The 16,031-nt window shown below is 39.5% G+C and overlaps 1 protein-coding gene across 1 annotated transcript in view; it reads left to right on the top strand.

The window, feature by feature from the left end:
• The first annotated feature begins 1,932 nt into the window (after nucleotides 1-1,932).
• GABRA2 (gamma-aminobutyric acid type A receptor subunit alpha2) overlaps nucleotides 1,933-16,031 on the top strand; it is a 163,109-nt gene continuing 149,010 nt past the window's right edge. The window contains exons 1-3 of the mRNA XM_069593055.1: nucleotides 1,933-2,558; nucleotides 3,546-3,623; nucleotides 6,165-6,280. Of these exons, the coding sequence (XP_069449156.1) occupies nucleotides 3,553-3,623; nucleotides 6,165-6,280 (187 nt within the window). The 5' untranslated portion in view covers nucleotides 1,933-2,558; nucleotides 3,546-3,552. The remainder of the gene's footprint in view (nucleotides 2,559-3,545; nucleotides 3,624-6,164; nucleotides 6,281-16,031) is intronic.

Raw genomic sequence — 16,031 nt, 5'->3', positions numbered from 1 at the left:
AAAAATCATGGTTTTATAATGAATTTTTTGAATCTAGCTTTTCCTGAGTCTCTCTCAAGTAAGTGTAAATCCAATTCTATTGACTGATGTAGCATACAGTGTTTTTTTTTCTTTTTAAAGCAAATGGTGAAAATTATCCTAAACAGCTTGAACTCTGTGAACTTCCACATTAATGGGTATTTATGGCAATGAGATTACAAATTTACCAAGGATATTTGGTAAAGGTTATTTTTTAGAACAAATTTCAATAAACACAAATTTTGAGTTAAAACAATGTTAAAATCCATAATTCATCATTAGCATCCAAGGAAAAGACTATAGTGGTAAGTAGGAAAATAACTTATGAAGATATTTACAAAAATTCTATGTCCATGAAAGAGAAATTTTGTAGTGCAGCAATCAGTTAAAGTTGGAAAGAAACCATGGGCTGTTCAACTTCCATTATTAAAATATAAACAATTTAGTAGTAATATTAATGGTAAAGTGATAGATTTTAATGAAGATTGACTCATAGAAATGAAAAATAGGAAAATACAGTAAGAAATGAAGTGTTCAGATCAACTAGATGTTTGGATTCCCTAGTTGCAAGGTTTTAAATGGCATGCTTTTTATCTTTGTGAATTTCAATTAGACTCTACAATGAGCAAGTCAGGAAGGGAATATTAATGATGGGCGAGAAAGCTGGGTGGTGTTCCATTCTTCACAGAGGCAGCTAACTAGAGCAAATGTTTGTTTAGGCTGTAGCTTATTAAATGGTCATTCAGAAAGTGGTGATTAATAGGTTAAAAAGAACAGCTTGAAATATTTACAATGTAAAGGTTTTACTCTCCTCACATAATCTTCAAAGCAAAGCTAAAATTTTCTGTAGAAGTGCCTGTTGTTAGGAAAACCGCACCATCTAGGAAATCCACTTGAATTTTGGGTTCATAGCTAACTATTGAAGTGTTTGGCATATACAGACTCTGAATGCAAAAGGACAGAAACATATCAACATATTTATCAACATAACAACATATCAACATATTTTTTTCCTTTTAAAATGTCTAACATTTATAAAAACTTCACGAAAAGACGAACACCCTCTCTGCTTTGCCTTAGTAGGGTGTATATAATATTCTGTCTTGACGTGCAGTACAAAGAGGAACATGTCTCTTTTGTTGTTCAAGTTGCACCTTTGAATTCGATAGCCTCAGATACTGTAAGGTAAAAAGAAATGAGGCTCACACAGTGCTGAAACCATACGATGGGACTGAAATTACAGCAGGTCTGTAGCCAGCAGGAACCCTTAAAGGGTGTGAAAACCTTAAAACCCGTCCTCTTTCCTCCACTGAAGAAAGAATTTACAGAAGTAGCAAAAGCACAGCAGGTCGCCGGTCTCTCTCTTTCTCTCTCTCTCTCTCTCTCTCTCTCTCTCTCTCTCTCTCTCTCTCTCTCTCTCTCTCTTTTTTTTGCTGGGGGTGGAGGTGGGTGGGGTGGGAAGGACGTAAACTTCTTTCAGAGTTGTTGATTGAGCTTGATCACCAGGTGGGGAGGACGATTGTGAGAAGATATTGGGGTAAAAGAACCACTGAGAGTGAGCGAGTCTCTCAATAACGGGTAAATGGACTTGACAGACCAGCTCCAGGGAAATCTCCGGCCCTCAGAGATTTGAAGGGAAATTGGTCCTGATGGCAGGACTGTGAAGGAATGAGTGGTACATCAAGGGGGCTCGGGGAAATCAAAGAAACTTCCTGCTGTCTGATTCCAAGCAACCTGCCTTGAACTTGGTCCGGCGTGGATGCGCTGATGGCCAAGTCCAGGCGTGAAGAGCCCCCTCGCCCTCCAGCGGGAGCCCGACCTCTCCTAGACAGACACGTCGCTCCAGAGCCAGGGCACGTTGTGGGGCGGGCGGCAGGGCGAGGCCGCGGGGATCTAGGGCCAGTCCAGACACACGGGGACCCTGACGCCGTACCAATACCCGCCGGCATCCCCCCACCTGGAACCTCGGGGCCTCCAGGGAGCCCCGGAGGGCGGCCGCGGGGCGCAGTGCTGGGCGGCGCGTGGGCTCCGCTACTCCAGCGCGGCGTGGGCGCGGGGAGCGGTGCTCCGGGCGCACCCCGGCGCTAGCCGCCGCCTGGGGCTGTGCCGCGGCAGGTGCCCGGCGGGCGGCCGCGGCTCCCCGCTATCTGGGAGAGGCTGGGGGGCGGGGGTCCCTGCTTTCCCGGGAAACTCGTTAGCCCTCCTCCGGGGCCTGGCTCCTCCTCCTCTAGGCGTGGGGCTCGTGCCCGCCGCTGCCTGCGCGCACCGCGCCTCTGCTAGCGTCTCCCCCTACCCCGCCCGCCCCTGCCAACGCTTCCCCCTCCTCCTCTTCCTTCTCCTCCGCCCATCACCGCCACTACGGACGCCTTCGCCTCCTTCTACTCCTCGCGCCGCCGCCGCCGCACCTCGCGCTCTCCTGCTCCCACCAGCCCATCGTTCCCGGCTCGCCGGGTTGCTGCAGTCAGTCTCTCTCTCAAGTTTCCTATCTCTTCAAGATCAGGGCAAAGGGAGGAAAACACCAGTTCTGCTTGCCATTTCAGGTAAGGTCGCACACGCGGGTCCCAATAGGGATCTTTGCCTCCCCGTTTACCTTTGGCTTCCCGTGCCTGGCTCATCTCCCCTCCCTCCACTCTCCGATGTTCCCTGGAAACCGAAGAGGTTCAGGTCGCCCCCTCCGCCCCAGCATATTTAAAAAAATAATGTCGATACTCCTCACGAGAAGCCTATTTGCAACTCTAATAAGATCGGAGCCGCCCGGCTCGTTAGCCTGGCTCTTTTATAGTCTTCAACTTTGCACACCGTGATCGCCGCTGCCCGCCTGCCTCGGTTGGATCTCGGAGCCTCACGCTCCGGCTCGGCTGTGGTCCTCGGCTCCGGAGCAGCTGTCAAACGCGTCGTTTCGCAGCAGTTAATCCGAACCCGGCTGCCTCCAAGATGTGGTCTTGGACAACCGTGAATGGGCAGGGAGGGAGGTGTTTTTATTCGATTTTTATTTGAAAGGGAGTCAAGTAGTGAAGTCGTGAGAACTGCAGTTCACTGTAATGAAAGAATAATAATCGAAAAAAGTGGGCTGGCTGTCCCTTGCTTTTCTCTTGGTGAATGCGGGGGTGGTCTTGGTTGGGGGATTGTGGCAGGAAGTACCCGTCTCTCCTCCCCCTTTACACTCTCCTCTCCTACCCATTATTTTCTCTAGCTCATATGTCAGTGCAGGGTCCCGTGTATTCTTTTTACGTGTGTGACCACAAAACAGCGTTTGCTGACGATGGGGCTGGGGGAAGTTCCTGGCAGAGCAAAGTCTGATTATTTGGTCATCTTTCTGTCAAGAGAAAAAAAGCAAGTGGGGGAAAAACAAACAAACAAACAAACGTCCTTCAATCATCATCACATCCCATACACACTCCACTGGAATCATCTCTATTGCTTTAACTCCAGTTCCCAGATGAAATGACATTCTTTTGGGCTATTTGGATGGCATGACTGAATGTAATTTTAAGTGTATTTTGTTTTTCTTCCATGATTATACAAAGAGTGGCGATGAAGACGAAACTGAACAGCTCCAATATGCAGTTGCTGCTTTTTGTTTTCTTGGCGTGGGACCCAGCCAGGTGAGACAGTTATTTACTGTTTTGCCATTTTAAATTCAGGGTAAAGGTGTGTTTCCTGAATGCCATCAATGCAGACAGAGGTGGCTTATGAGGAGCTGAAGTATTTTGAAGGACCATTTCTAATGAAAAAGGTAGTACCAGGAAACGGAACTGTAAAGTGGCAAAGACTATTAAAAGTTTGCTGCTTCTTGTTTGCAGCGATAAAATACAAACGTGAATACAACATTTTCTTTAAAAAAATCACAGAAGGAAAGAATACTCTTTGGATGGCATATTTTTGCAAATAATTGAAGTGATTGTTATATGTGATAGTAATAACACCACAATTCAATAAAGAGGCCATCAATTTTCCTTTAAGCCAAACAGAAAAGCACAACCTAAATGATTTGTGGTAACTTAATCTTTTTCTTTCTCTCTTTTCCTTTTTTGCTTAAATGGTCTCGGATCTTTTAGTCAACATAGAAAACTAAATGATGTGTGAATCTGAAACCTCTAGGTGGAGGTAGTATACAACTTCACAATCACAAGCAATAAAACAAAACCTTGATTTATTAATAACTTTTCTGTTACTGATTTAGAAATCTTTTATTCCTGAGATGGTTCTGCCATAAACAGTATTACTTTGAAAATGTAACAAATTCTGTTTTGCCTATATTCTACAAATATAAATTTTAATTTCTGTTGTTTTCAACAACTTCATCTTAATTGCTGTCTTTTCTGATTTTTATCATCAGTGGGCATCTTCTATTTAGTGCCTAAATTTAGGATATGGTTTTCAACATACCAGAGTAGTTAATAAAATCTAAGATTCTTATGAATGTCTATGTAACAATTCCTTAAAAAATTAGTATTTATGATTTTATAATACTTTTATTTCCCTTTTAAATTTTAATTTTCCTGTCTCAGTAATTGTTAAAGAATGAAAATATTTTTTAGACTTGAGAAGAAATTTCTTTATGAAGGTGTATTTTTATTTGTAAAATAGCTCCTCATTTAATATCTTAATATTGACTTTAGAAAGAAAATGTGACATTAATTAAAAAACACATTCCAGTGAAAATCCCTAAGTGGAACTTTATGATTATCTTAGTGACTAGTTTTAATTAAGATTAGTTTAAGGCAATATAGAAACTTTTGAGGCTCAATGTATGAAATAATTTGCTTATATAATATAAAAATGTTTCTTCATACCACAATTTTAATATTTTCTCTGAAGAGAATATTTGTTTGAAGTTTGCTACTAATTTGTTCATGTATTTAGACTATTTTTAGCTACTAGTTGTACAATCATTTAAATGCAAATGAATTCTGTCAATGATATTTTGGACAATGCACCTTGATCAGAATGCAATTACATATATTCTTTGATTTTAAAGGAGTGAACAAACCGTGGTCAGTTAATAATCACTGAAAATCCTCAGAACTTAACCATATTTTTCTTCTACTAATTTTCTGTTCTATATTTGACCAGTAATGCTCATGCCAGTATTTTATTCTATTATATAAATGATTCTTTTTTTGGACCAGTAATTTAAATCTCTGAATCATTCTGAGGGGAAAAAAATGGCAGTGAAAACGGACATTCTGTTTTATACATCCAGTTGCTACTGCACCAAATTGCTGGATGTCACAAAATCAGGTCTCTGGCTTTCTGTTGGAGAAATAATGGAGAAAACCACTGCTTCTAACCCTCTTCCGGTGGTATTTTAAGACCATTTATTCTTTCTGCAAATTTATATCACTCACACACATACACACACACACAGGCACGCGCGCACACACACACACGAAGTAGCTGGGCATGTTAATCTTTGGATGACCTCTGTTACTCGCTCTCCATAGATGCCAGTCAGTCGGAGGGGTACTCCTCCAAGGCTATCTGCAGCTCTTGTGTGCTCTGCTGATCCTTTCAGAGCCCACCTCCACCTCCTTGGCTACACTGGAGCCTGGAACACAGCCAGTGGAGTTTCCCTGATGTCTATATTGCACTTGGCCATTGGGTGGAGGTATACCCAAAGTTAGAAAATCATCTTGCTTTAAAAGAGAAAAAGACATGAAAAGAAAAGACATTTCTGAGGAAGATAGAGAAATTTTGTGCTTCCAAGGAGGTGATTTATTTTCCAATTAATATTCAGACCCCTGAAGAGTTATTTCAGGAATCCCTTTGGCTTTTGTACCTTTCTAAATGCAGAATAGCATTGCTAATACTGTCTGCATGTGATCATCTTCAGTCATAATGTATCCTAGGGAATGGATTTTAGAAAGAAATGAATAGTTCTACCAATATGCTGAGTGGTAGGAATCTGAAATAATTTTGATTTCACACTTTTGATAATCTAGTATTTATTACCCATTTACAACAGACTGTTTACCTTCCTCATTGACACACTGGTATTTATAGAACTGAAAAAAAAAAGGAGTATATGGGTGGCACGAATAGCTTAAGGAGCCTTAAAATTCAAATCAAGGAAGAAGAGCATGTTGGCACTTGCAAAACACACATATGTATATATATATCAGCTTGTAAAATTATCTGTTTAGGTTGGTGCTGGCTAACATCCAAGAAGATGAGGCTAAAAATAACATTACCATCTTTACAAGAATTCTAGACAGACTTCTGGATGGTTACGATAATCGGCTTAGACCAGGACTGGGAGGTAAAAATAGTTTTCCTTTTCTTAAACACAAAGTAATGCCTTTAAAAGTTAAAGGTAGTATTTATATTTTAATACATTTGATACATGAATGCCACTGTTATGTATTGAAAAAACACAGATAATAGAAAATAGGGTATATGAAATAACTATCTCTGATTACTTTTATACAGACAAAATGTATTTAACATAGCTTTTACAGAATACCTGAAGTCATATAGAACCCAGACTTTGTGCATGAATAGTTTTTAAGTTAGTTTATTGATAACAGCTAAGTTTTTCAAACTTAGAGTATAGTATGTGAAAGTGTGACATTGTTGGACAGATATGCTTGCTCAGTATCTTTGATTTCCTTCACTGAATTTTGCAGATGCCTATTTTCACATTGGTATAGATGTGTAGAAATGAGAAACATAAAAATGTAAAGGAGTGTCTGGGTTGAATTTTAGCAAATATTAGGATTCTGTGATGATATTTCTTTACACATGCGTATGACTTTTCTAAGGTACAGCTTCTGTTTAGCATTCTTGAAACTTTCAAAGATATTTTGGATCTACTTTAGCTATAGACCTAAGTTATTGGCCTGGGGCACAGTTTGAAATCAAATTTAAATGTTTTTTCTCAACTCAGAAAAACAAATCTGTTTTATTTTTTCCAAACAGGTAACGGAAATTAAGCTTGACTAATAAGTTAATTTTTAATTATCCTTTAGCGTAGTTGGATGATACTAAGGATATTAGGTGTAAATAGGGTAGATGTGTAATTCCTAAAAGAATTCTGGGTGAAAATACTGTTACTCATCAGTTCTAATATGATATATATGTATATATGTACATGTATATATACATACACACATATATGTGTGCAGATGTGTGAATGCACACATTTTATCAAATGTATGTTATACTGATTAGGATATTCAGTTTAATAACTAATTCAAAATTAAGACAAATTAGCTGAATGCTTGTTCTGACCATAGATGTATATAGTTAGCCTGATTATTACCTGGTTGGCAACTTTGCCTTTTTAAATTGCTTGAAGAGATGTGTAGTGACTAAATACCTGGATGTCCATGTCAATATTGTCTTTGGAAAATATAAAAGATGGTTAATTCTATACATATTTGGCAATTGTGTGATTTTCATTGCCCAGGAGTCAGAATAGTTGGAAAAGATTCAAGTTGTTTTAAGTAATATGCCATTTAATTGCTACTAGTTTTGGACTTGAATCCTGAGTGGTGCCTTGCATTTTAAAAGGGAAGTACTGGGAAGGAATAATGTCAGAAGTATGGTGTGTTCTGTCTCTCAGAGAGAATTCAATTGTTTAATATACATTTAGTCTATTAAAAGTAAAAACTAACAGAAAAAAGTATTTCCTTAGTAATTGACATGCCTAATGACCATGAATATAAGGCATTACTGTCCATGTTAATATATATAGCAAGGAGCTAATATCAAATGCGTACAATAGATGTGTGCCTAGCATGAGGCTGTCATAGTTCATGATGGTGGTTTGAGAGGTAGATTGCACTAAGGCAGATATGTTTTCCAAGGTATAGATTTTATTATTTTTAAATAAATCATGTGCTGTCAAAAAAACTTAAAATATTTGAGCTAGATCTTGGATTTTGTCTGTGAGTTTTTAGGAGAAATATTTATACTATCAGCATATAGTTGGAACATAAAAACTACCTGTTAAAGGACATGGGTGTTGCCATTTCTCTCTTCATATTTCTTTTTAAATACCTCTTCCATTCTTTTTACTTCCATTAGCAGCATTTGAATATAAATCCTTGTCACTCATTCTGTAGGTTAATGCAGTAGACGAAGTGGCTTGTCAGCTTCTTGCCTGGTGACTTCTTTCCCCAGTCCTTCTCTGACATTGTGCTAATATTTCAGTCACATTAGTCTTCTGTTAGTCAATACTTCTCATATATTACCCTCCTGTCTTGCCTACTTAGTTACTCCCAACTCTTTGTGACCCCATGGACTATAGCCCTCCAGGCTCCTCTGTCAATTGGGATTCTCCAGGCCAGAAGACTGGAGTGGGTTGCTATGCCCTCCTGCAGGGGATCTTCCCAACCCAGGGATTGAACCCAGGTATCCTGCATTGCAGGAGGATTCTTTACCTGTCTGAGCTACCTACTGAGCTACCTACTGGGGAAGCCTAAGAATACTGGAGTGGGTAGCCTATCCCTTCTTCAGAGGATCTTCCCAACTCAGGAACTGAACCAGGGTCACCTGCATTGCAGGTGGACTCTTTACCAGCTAGCAACCAGGGAAGCCCCTCTCGATCAAATGCCTTTTATAGCTCCCCATTGCTTTCTGTAGACAGTGATGAAGGGGAAGTGGAAGGAGTATAGCCCTTGCACGCACATTGATCTAGATTAGAATTCCTGCTCATCTTCACACTCAAAACCATCCTTGGCCAGGTAATGTCTCCTTCTGTTTACAATGACATATTTACCTTCTATATTATAGGTTTGTTGAAAGGATTACAGAAATAAAAGTGTATACCAAAGCAAATGCCAGGTACTATCATTTAAACACAATCAATTCCTTTGCTCCTTCCATAGGTTCCTACTTTGACAATCAAAATATTTACAGTTTACTTCTCTGGCTTCATTTTTACTTTGCCACTCATGCATCCTGCACTTCAAACACATCTATCCATTTTCTCTTGATAATCCATTCACATCTTCTCCCTTGGCTGGCTTCCCTGGTAGCTCAGAAGGTAAAGCATCTACCTGCTATGCAGGAGACCCAGGTTCCATCCCTGGGTCAAGAAGATCCCCTGGAAAAGGAAATGGCAACCCATTCCAATATTCTTGCCTGGAGAATTTCATGGACAGAGGGACCTGGCAGGTTACAGTCCATGGGGTTACAGAGAGCTGGACACAACTGAGCGACTAACCCACCCTTGGTGTTTTCTCATATTAACTCTTTCTGGGGAATAATTCCTCTGAGGAATCATTCTTCCTCATCCTTTCTGCTGAACTAAACTTTTCCTGTGATGACCACCTCAACATGGGTCCTTTTGAGTGCACTCTTGATTGAATTGAAATACCCAGATTCAATTTTCTCTCTGCTGAATTTCTTTAGCAGTCATTGGCTCTGTATCTCATTTGGTACTTATTATGTGCTATCTTGGATTATTTATTATCTTTTTATGTGTCTTTTGTTACCTTAACAAGATTGTAAACTTATTGAGGCAAGATATTATATCATAAATCCTCTTCACTCTCAGGAACTAAATATTGATTTGCATATGGTAGCCATAAAATAAACGTTGATTGCTTGATTAACTTTTCTGTGACCAGTTAATCATCTGTAAAATGGGATTACTCACATCTGGCTGACCTTTGAGTTGGGAATGTTGAGGGTATATGTTGAGCCTCATGCTGCAGGAAGGTGGTGTGGTTTGGTGAAGAGAACATAACTTTAAACTGTGGAGATTTTAGGTAAATTCTGAACTGGGGTACTGAGCAGTCCTGTGACCTTTCAGTACTTTATCTCTCTGGGGACACATCTGTTGTCTATAAAATTGGATTACAATGATTATTATTAGGGTTTTTGATGAATATTAATTATAATGATATGTGCAAAGTATTTAGCCATGATTGGCCTATAGTAGAGAGTTAATACATAATAACTGGAAGGCTTTGGAAACCTTAGTAAATACAGTGTTGTAAATTTCAGTTATTATTGTGGTTTCCTCTCTGTTCAAAATTATCCTGAACATCCATATGTTATTTCAAATAAAAAATTCTGGGAAATTATTTGTATCATTATGTCCCAGAAATTAATAATAAGGGGGAATGGATTTGAGTCAATATTTCAAACTGAACATCTCTATTGATGAATAATCTGGATAATTAAACTCAATTATTATTATATTTCCTTAGTAATGAAATGTAAATGAGTATATAGGAAAGAGAAATCTGTTTGGGACTTGATGAAAGTTATACAATATATTGAATGATAAAATTTTAAAATATTTAATAATCAATTATAAAGTGAAATGTTAGATGCTCAGTCATGTCTGACTTCTTTTGACTGTATAGACTGTAGCCTTCCAGGCTTCTCTGTCCATGGAATTTTCCAGGCAAGAATATTGGAGTAGGTTGCCATTTCCTTCTCTAGGGGATCTTCCTGACCTAGGGATCAAACCTGGATCTCTTGCATTGCAGGCAGATTTATGCAGGCAGATTAATTAATCTTTTTCTTCTTCCAGTTTTATTTAGGTATAATTTACATCTAGCACTATAAACATTTAAGTTGTACAGAACTATGGTTCCTCTTTAACCTGTAGGCCCAAAGACATTACTCAACTGCTCAAAATCCTGCAATGGTTTCTACTTCAGTCAAAATAATACACAAATGTCTTCTGATGGCCTCCAAGGCCTTGCATGATCTGTCTTCCTATTTTGGCCTCTCCTCACACCATTCTCCTTCTTGCTAAGACTACTATAGTCACATTGGCATCTTTTCTGTTCCATGAAGACACTAGCATATTCCTTGGAGCTTTTCCTCTATTTTCTCTGCCTTGGGTATCCGTTGATCTCACCTTCTCAATGACGCCTACCCTGACCAATAAAATAAATACTACAACATGTTCATCCTCTAGCAATTCTGATCCTTCTTACTCAGTTTCAGCTTTTTTTCCCTTTTTAAATTTGGCTCTTATTATTTATTAATACACAAAATAATTTTTGAATCATTATGTTAATTGCTTATTTTGTCTCTTTTGCTAGAATTCAGGCCAGTGAAGGTAGGGGTTTCAACCTGTTTTGTTATCTGGTCCTCAAGCATCTATATCAGTGCCTGAAACATAGAAAGTGTGGAATTAAATATTTCTTGAATGAATTTTAATTTTATTTAGTATGCTTTCATGAAAAGAATAAATTATAGAACTTACCTTATCCTTAAAATCATCTGCACAGTTATATTTCCTTACCTTACTGATCTTTCATTGTCAGCATCAGCATATTAGGTTCACTTTTTGTTGAACAGAAACAACTACTACACCAGTTTTTCCAGCTCTTGCCTTATGGTAGTTATGATTCTTCTTTGAATCACCTGTGTGTCTTTGGATGATTCATTAATCCCATCTGTGACTTCATTAATCCCATCTGTGACTTACTCTACTCATCTGTGAAATTGGAGGAAGAGATTCCACTTAGCCTATTTATGTCACAAGGATAATGGCATGGTTCAACTAAATTAAAAATTTTAAGAAAATATGATGTGGGGTACAATTGATAGCTATTATTTTTGTTAGGAATAATAGAGGAGAGTTCTTCAAGGAGAACATCATCTTAGAAGGTGGTATCCTTGAAAACAGATGAAGAAAATATTGGTAGGTCTTGGTTGGCTTGAAGGTGAAAGTGAAAGTCACTCAGTTCAGTTCAGTTCAGTCGCTCAGTTGTGTCCAACTCTTTGCAACCCCATGAATCGCAGCACGCCAGGCCTCCCTGTCCATCACCATCTCCCGGAGTTCACTCAGACTCACGTCAAAGTCACTCAGTTGTGTCCAACTCTTTGTGATTCCATGGACTATACAGTTCATGGAATTCTCTACTCTAGAATACTGGAGTGGGTAGCCTTTCCCTTCTCCAGGGGATCTTCCCAACACAGGGATTGAACCCAAGTCTCCCATATTGCAGGCAGATCCTTTACCAGCTGAGTCACAAGGGAAGCCCAAGAATACTGGATTGGGTAGCCTATCCCTTCTCCAGTGGATCTTCCTGTCCCAGGAATTGAACTGGGGTCTCCTGCATTGCAGGTGGATCCTTTACCAACTGAGCTATCAGGGAAGCCCCTTGGTTGGCATGCTAAGTCGCTTCAGTCGTGTCCGACTCTGAGCAACCCCATAGGCGGCAACCCACCAGGCTCCCTCGTCCCTGGGATTCTTCAGGCAAGAACACTGGAGTGGGTTGCCATTTCCTTCTCCTATGCATGAAAGTGAAAAGTGAAAGTGAAGTCGCTCAGTCATGTCCGACCCTTAGCGACCCCATGGACTGCAGCCTACCAGGCTCCTCCATCCATGGGATTTTCCAGGCAAGCGTACTGGAGTGGGGTGCCATGGCCTTCTCCATACTTCACTGTAAATCTGGAAACATATCTATCAAGACCATATATTCAGACTAGCTAAAACTAACCGCTGAATCAGTTTTTCCTTTTTTCTTCATTTTATTCATTGGAGCTAACAACTTGGGTACCACCTATGAGTTTTCACATTCCATAAGAGGCTTTCAAATTGTTAGCTGAATCAAAGGAGCAACATTTTTTTTTTTTTTGGACCATGTTTATAGGGTCACTAAGAAGATGGATGTTTAGACAGGCCTCATATATTTATGACAGCTAACATTCACAGTGCTCAACAGTGACAACTATTAGAAATGACAAAGCTTGGCATCTAAATTATAGATTCAGTCTGGAAAATCTAGATTGAGTACCATGTGCTTAACTGCATTTTGATAAGCTGTTTTAAGGGGCTTGTCTAGATAGAATCTTTTCTCTAGTGCTTTGTTTTGTCTTCTAAAAACTTGAAGAAGCTTTATGCTAAGGCCATGAAGAACATGATGTCAGATTATACAGTTAGGGTCTGAGTGTCAGGTTCCAACTTCACACTTGGATAGTTTTCCTCCAGCTGTAGAGATGGATGTTTCTATGCATTTTACTACTCTTGGATTTATAAAACTAAAACATAACATATTCAGTGGACAAAAATTAGTACAAAAAAAAATCTGGTCTCTTCCAGAACTTAAGAGAGAGTATGATTTCAACATTGCATGATATTACTTTGTAAAGAAATGGTTTAGGATCAGTACCTTTGAACAGCAACATCTTTGAATTTGAATTCTGTTGCCACACTATATTAACTACAAAACTTTTCACTCAGCCTCCCTTTGCTTTGGTTTCTGTATTTGTAAAATGTATCTGACTTATTGGTTTGTTAAGAATTTAATGTGAACTTTTTTGGAGTTTCTGACAGAGTAGGAACTCAATACTTGTAGATATTGCTATTATTGTTGGTTGTACTTCTAGTATGAATGTAATGGAGGCCATCAATCAGTATTTCCCTTAATTTATGAAAACTGAGACTTATAAAAAAGGATAAATGTGTGGCACATATACCCAATATTAAAGAAAGGATGTATTTTTTTGTTTTTTATGCTGTTAGTTTTATTTTGGAGCATACCTTTGTATTAATATATGTAACTTTGAAAAGTTTGAAAACTTTGAAAAGAAACTGAAAACAAAACCAATCACAAAAGGAACTGTGCCATGTTGTCATGACATGTATCAATTAGACATCATCAGTTCATGATAATGAATTTGCCTGTAAGAGCAAAATTATATTTATAAAATGACCTCACTATATGATGCAGATGATGGCTTTAGGGACATAAAACTGAGAGCAGGTCCATGATCCTAGGCTGGGATGTGTCAGGAACTTGAATGGCACAAGCTCTGGGTGTTGCAGCTACAGAGTGCATGCCTGATATTTAACAGCATCTTAAGGGGAGAAGGATGGTGGAGACATTAGGAGATAGCACACTGCAAATGATCTGGAATTAAAGTGGGGAGGGGACAAGCTGGGCAGACAGGAAACAATTGAGCCTTTGAGAAGTTCTTGTCTCAGATGGAGGCAGGGCAAGCTTCTTGTATCAGGCCTCCGCTTGAAAACTATGATGTTCAGCATCTCCTCATTCGGCAGCTGTGATGGGGCTAATGCTCCGAAAGAGCATCAGGCAGTGGAGCATCCAGCCTCCCCTCTGTCCTGACTCAGCCTTCTGAGGCCCCCAGAGTTGCTGGAGTAGGATAACCTTCTCAGCCTTAAGATGATTTTAAAGCCTCTTTCACTCTCTGCCACCAGATCTTCTCCACCCACTTAAGTATGGCTCAGAGTTACAGGAGACATTGTGTTTGATTAATTCAAGAATGATAAAATGAAAATAAATTGGGATGATTTCACCTAAGTGTGTAAATGTGTAAATAAAGTGTTAGTTGGTCAGTCATGTCCGACTCTTTGCAACCCCGTGGACTATAGCCCACTAGGCTCCTCTGTTTATGGGATTCTCCAGGCAAGAATACTGGAATGGGTTGCCATGCTTTTCTCCAGGGGATCTTCTCAACCAAGGGATCAAACCCAGGTCTCCCACCCACATTACAGGCAGATACTTTACCGTCTGGGCCACCTGGGAAATGTGTAAGTAGCTTTGGATAAATGTATAAATGATAGAAATCAAATTATTTTTCATTTCTTCTTTACTGAAAATTGTTTTGTGGGAGGCGTGAAACACAGAACATAGAAAGATACTAGCTCCCTGAAGTAGGGTGCTGTTTTGTTGGTTTCATTCGCTAAGTCATGTCTAACTTTTTATGACCCTATGGACAGCATGCCAGTCTACTCTGTCCTTCGCTATTTCCCAGAGTTTGCTCAAATTCATGTCCATTAAGTCAGTGATGCTATCTGACCATCTCCTCCTCTGCCGCCCCTTCTCCTCTTGCCTTCAATCTTTCCCAGCATCAGGGTCTTTTCCAGTGAGTCAGCTCTTCACATCAGGTGGCCAAAGTATTGGAGCTTCAGCTTCAGCATCAGTCTCTCCAGTGAATACTCAGGGTTGACTTCCTTTAGGATTGACTGGTTTGATCTCCTTCTCATCAAGGGACTCTCAGGAGTCTTCTCCAGCATCACAGTTTGAAAGCTTCAGTTCTTCAGGATGTTGTTTGGGAGGCTGGAAACTGTGGACATGACTTTCAAAATCAGTTTCTTCAGCTTTGGGTAGGGCCTGTACTCACCCTGCTGCATAGAAATTGTCTATGCTAACTTAAACTAGACACATTGTAATGTAATATGCAGGCTTTTGGATTCTTTTTAATATTTTGAAGCAGACTAAGAAACATCTTTGAGTATCTGTACACCCTCACTCTAAAGCTGTGTTTTGCTTGCCCACTCCCTGTTAGGGGATGGTGCTAAGACAGGTTTCTTCAGAAATGGTTAGAATGAGGTTCTGTAGAACTCTTTCTCAGCATGTTGCTTTAATTATATGTATGTGTGTGTGTGTATATATATATATATATATAGCTTGTGATTATTTTATAGGAAAGGTAGACTGAGTGAGTACATGACAGTAATGGCTTGCGTTAGATTGGATGGTGGCACTTTCTTCCCAAACAGCATCTCCTACAAAATTTAAGGCAGCATCACTTAAGTGAGTGACCCAGAGACCACTTTCTCTGTTTTACTGAACCAACAATAAAGCTTTGTTTTCCCCTTAATGGTTTTGGTTAATAGCAGCTTCTTTCAGCCATTGCAGCTAGAAAGGCATTGCCCTTAGTCATAATTTTGAGGGATTGTTATTTTTGTTCTTTCAGGCACAAGTATGCCTTGCTCAATGTGTTGTTTTCTCACCGGCTTTTACGCTCAGGTGCAATCAGCGTTTTTCACTTTTTCACCCCTTAATGCACAGTGGATAAATTGGACCATAGGCATGACTGATCCATTTGTGTTGGTGTTATTTTTTGATTGATACAGCCCAATCATGTTGGGAAATCTATATTGGTAGTGGAAATGGCCAAGTGAACAGCTTGGCTAGTTAGCAGTTCATTATTTCTCAGTGTGTTAATGTGAAAAGAGACAAATGAAATTAGTTCCCTAACGCGTGTGTTGAAGACTTATGACATGCCAGACAATCTGCAGGATATAAAGATGTACAAGGTGTAGTGTTGATCTCCAGGGGATAAAA

The sequence above is a fragment of the Ovis canadensis genome, chromosome 6 (genome assembly GCF_042477335.2).
Source record: "Ovis canadensis isolate MfBH-ARS-UI-01 breed Bighorn chromosome 6, ARS-UI_OviCan_v2, whole genome shotgun sequence".
Taxonomy (NCBI): Eukaryota; Metazoa; Chordata; class Mammalia; order Artiodactyla; family Bovidae; genus Ovis; species Ovis canadensis.
This window is presented reverse-complemented; position numbering and strand designations above follow the sequence as displayed.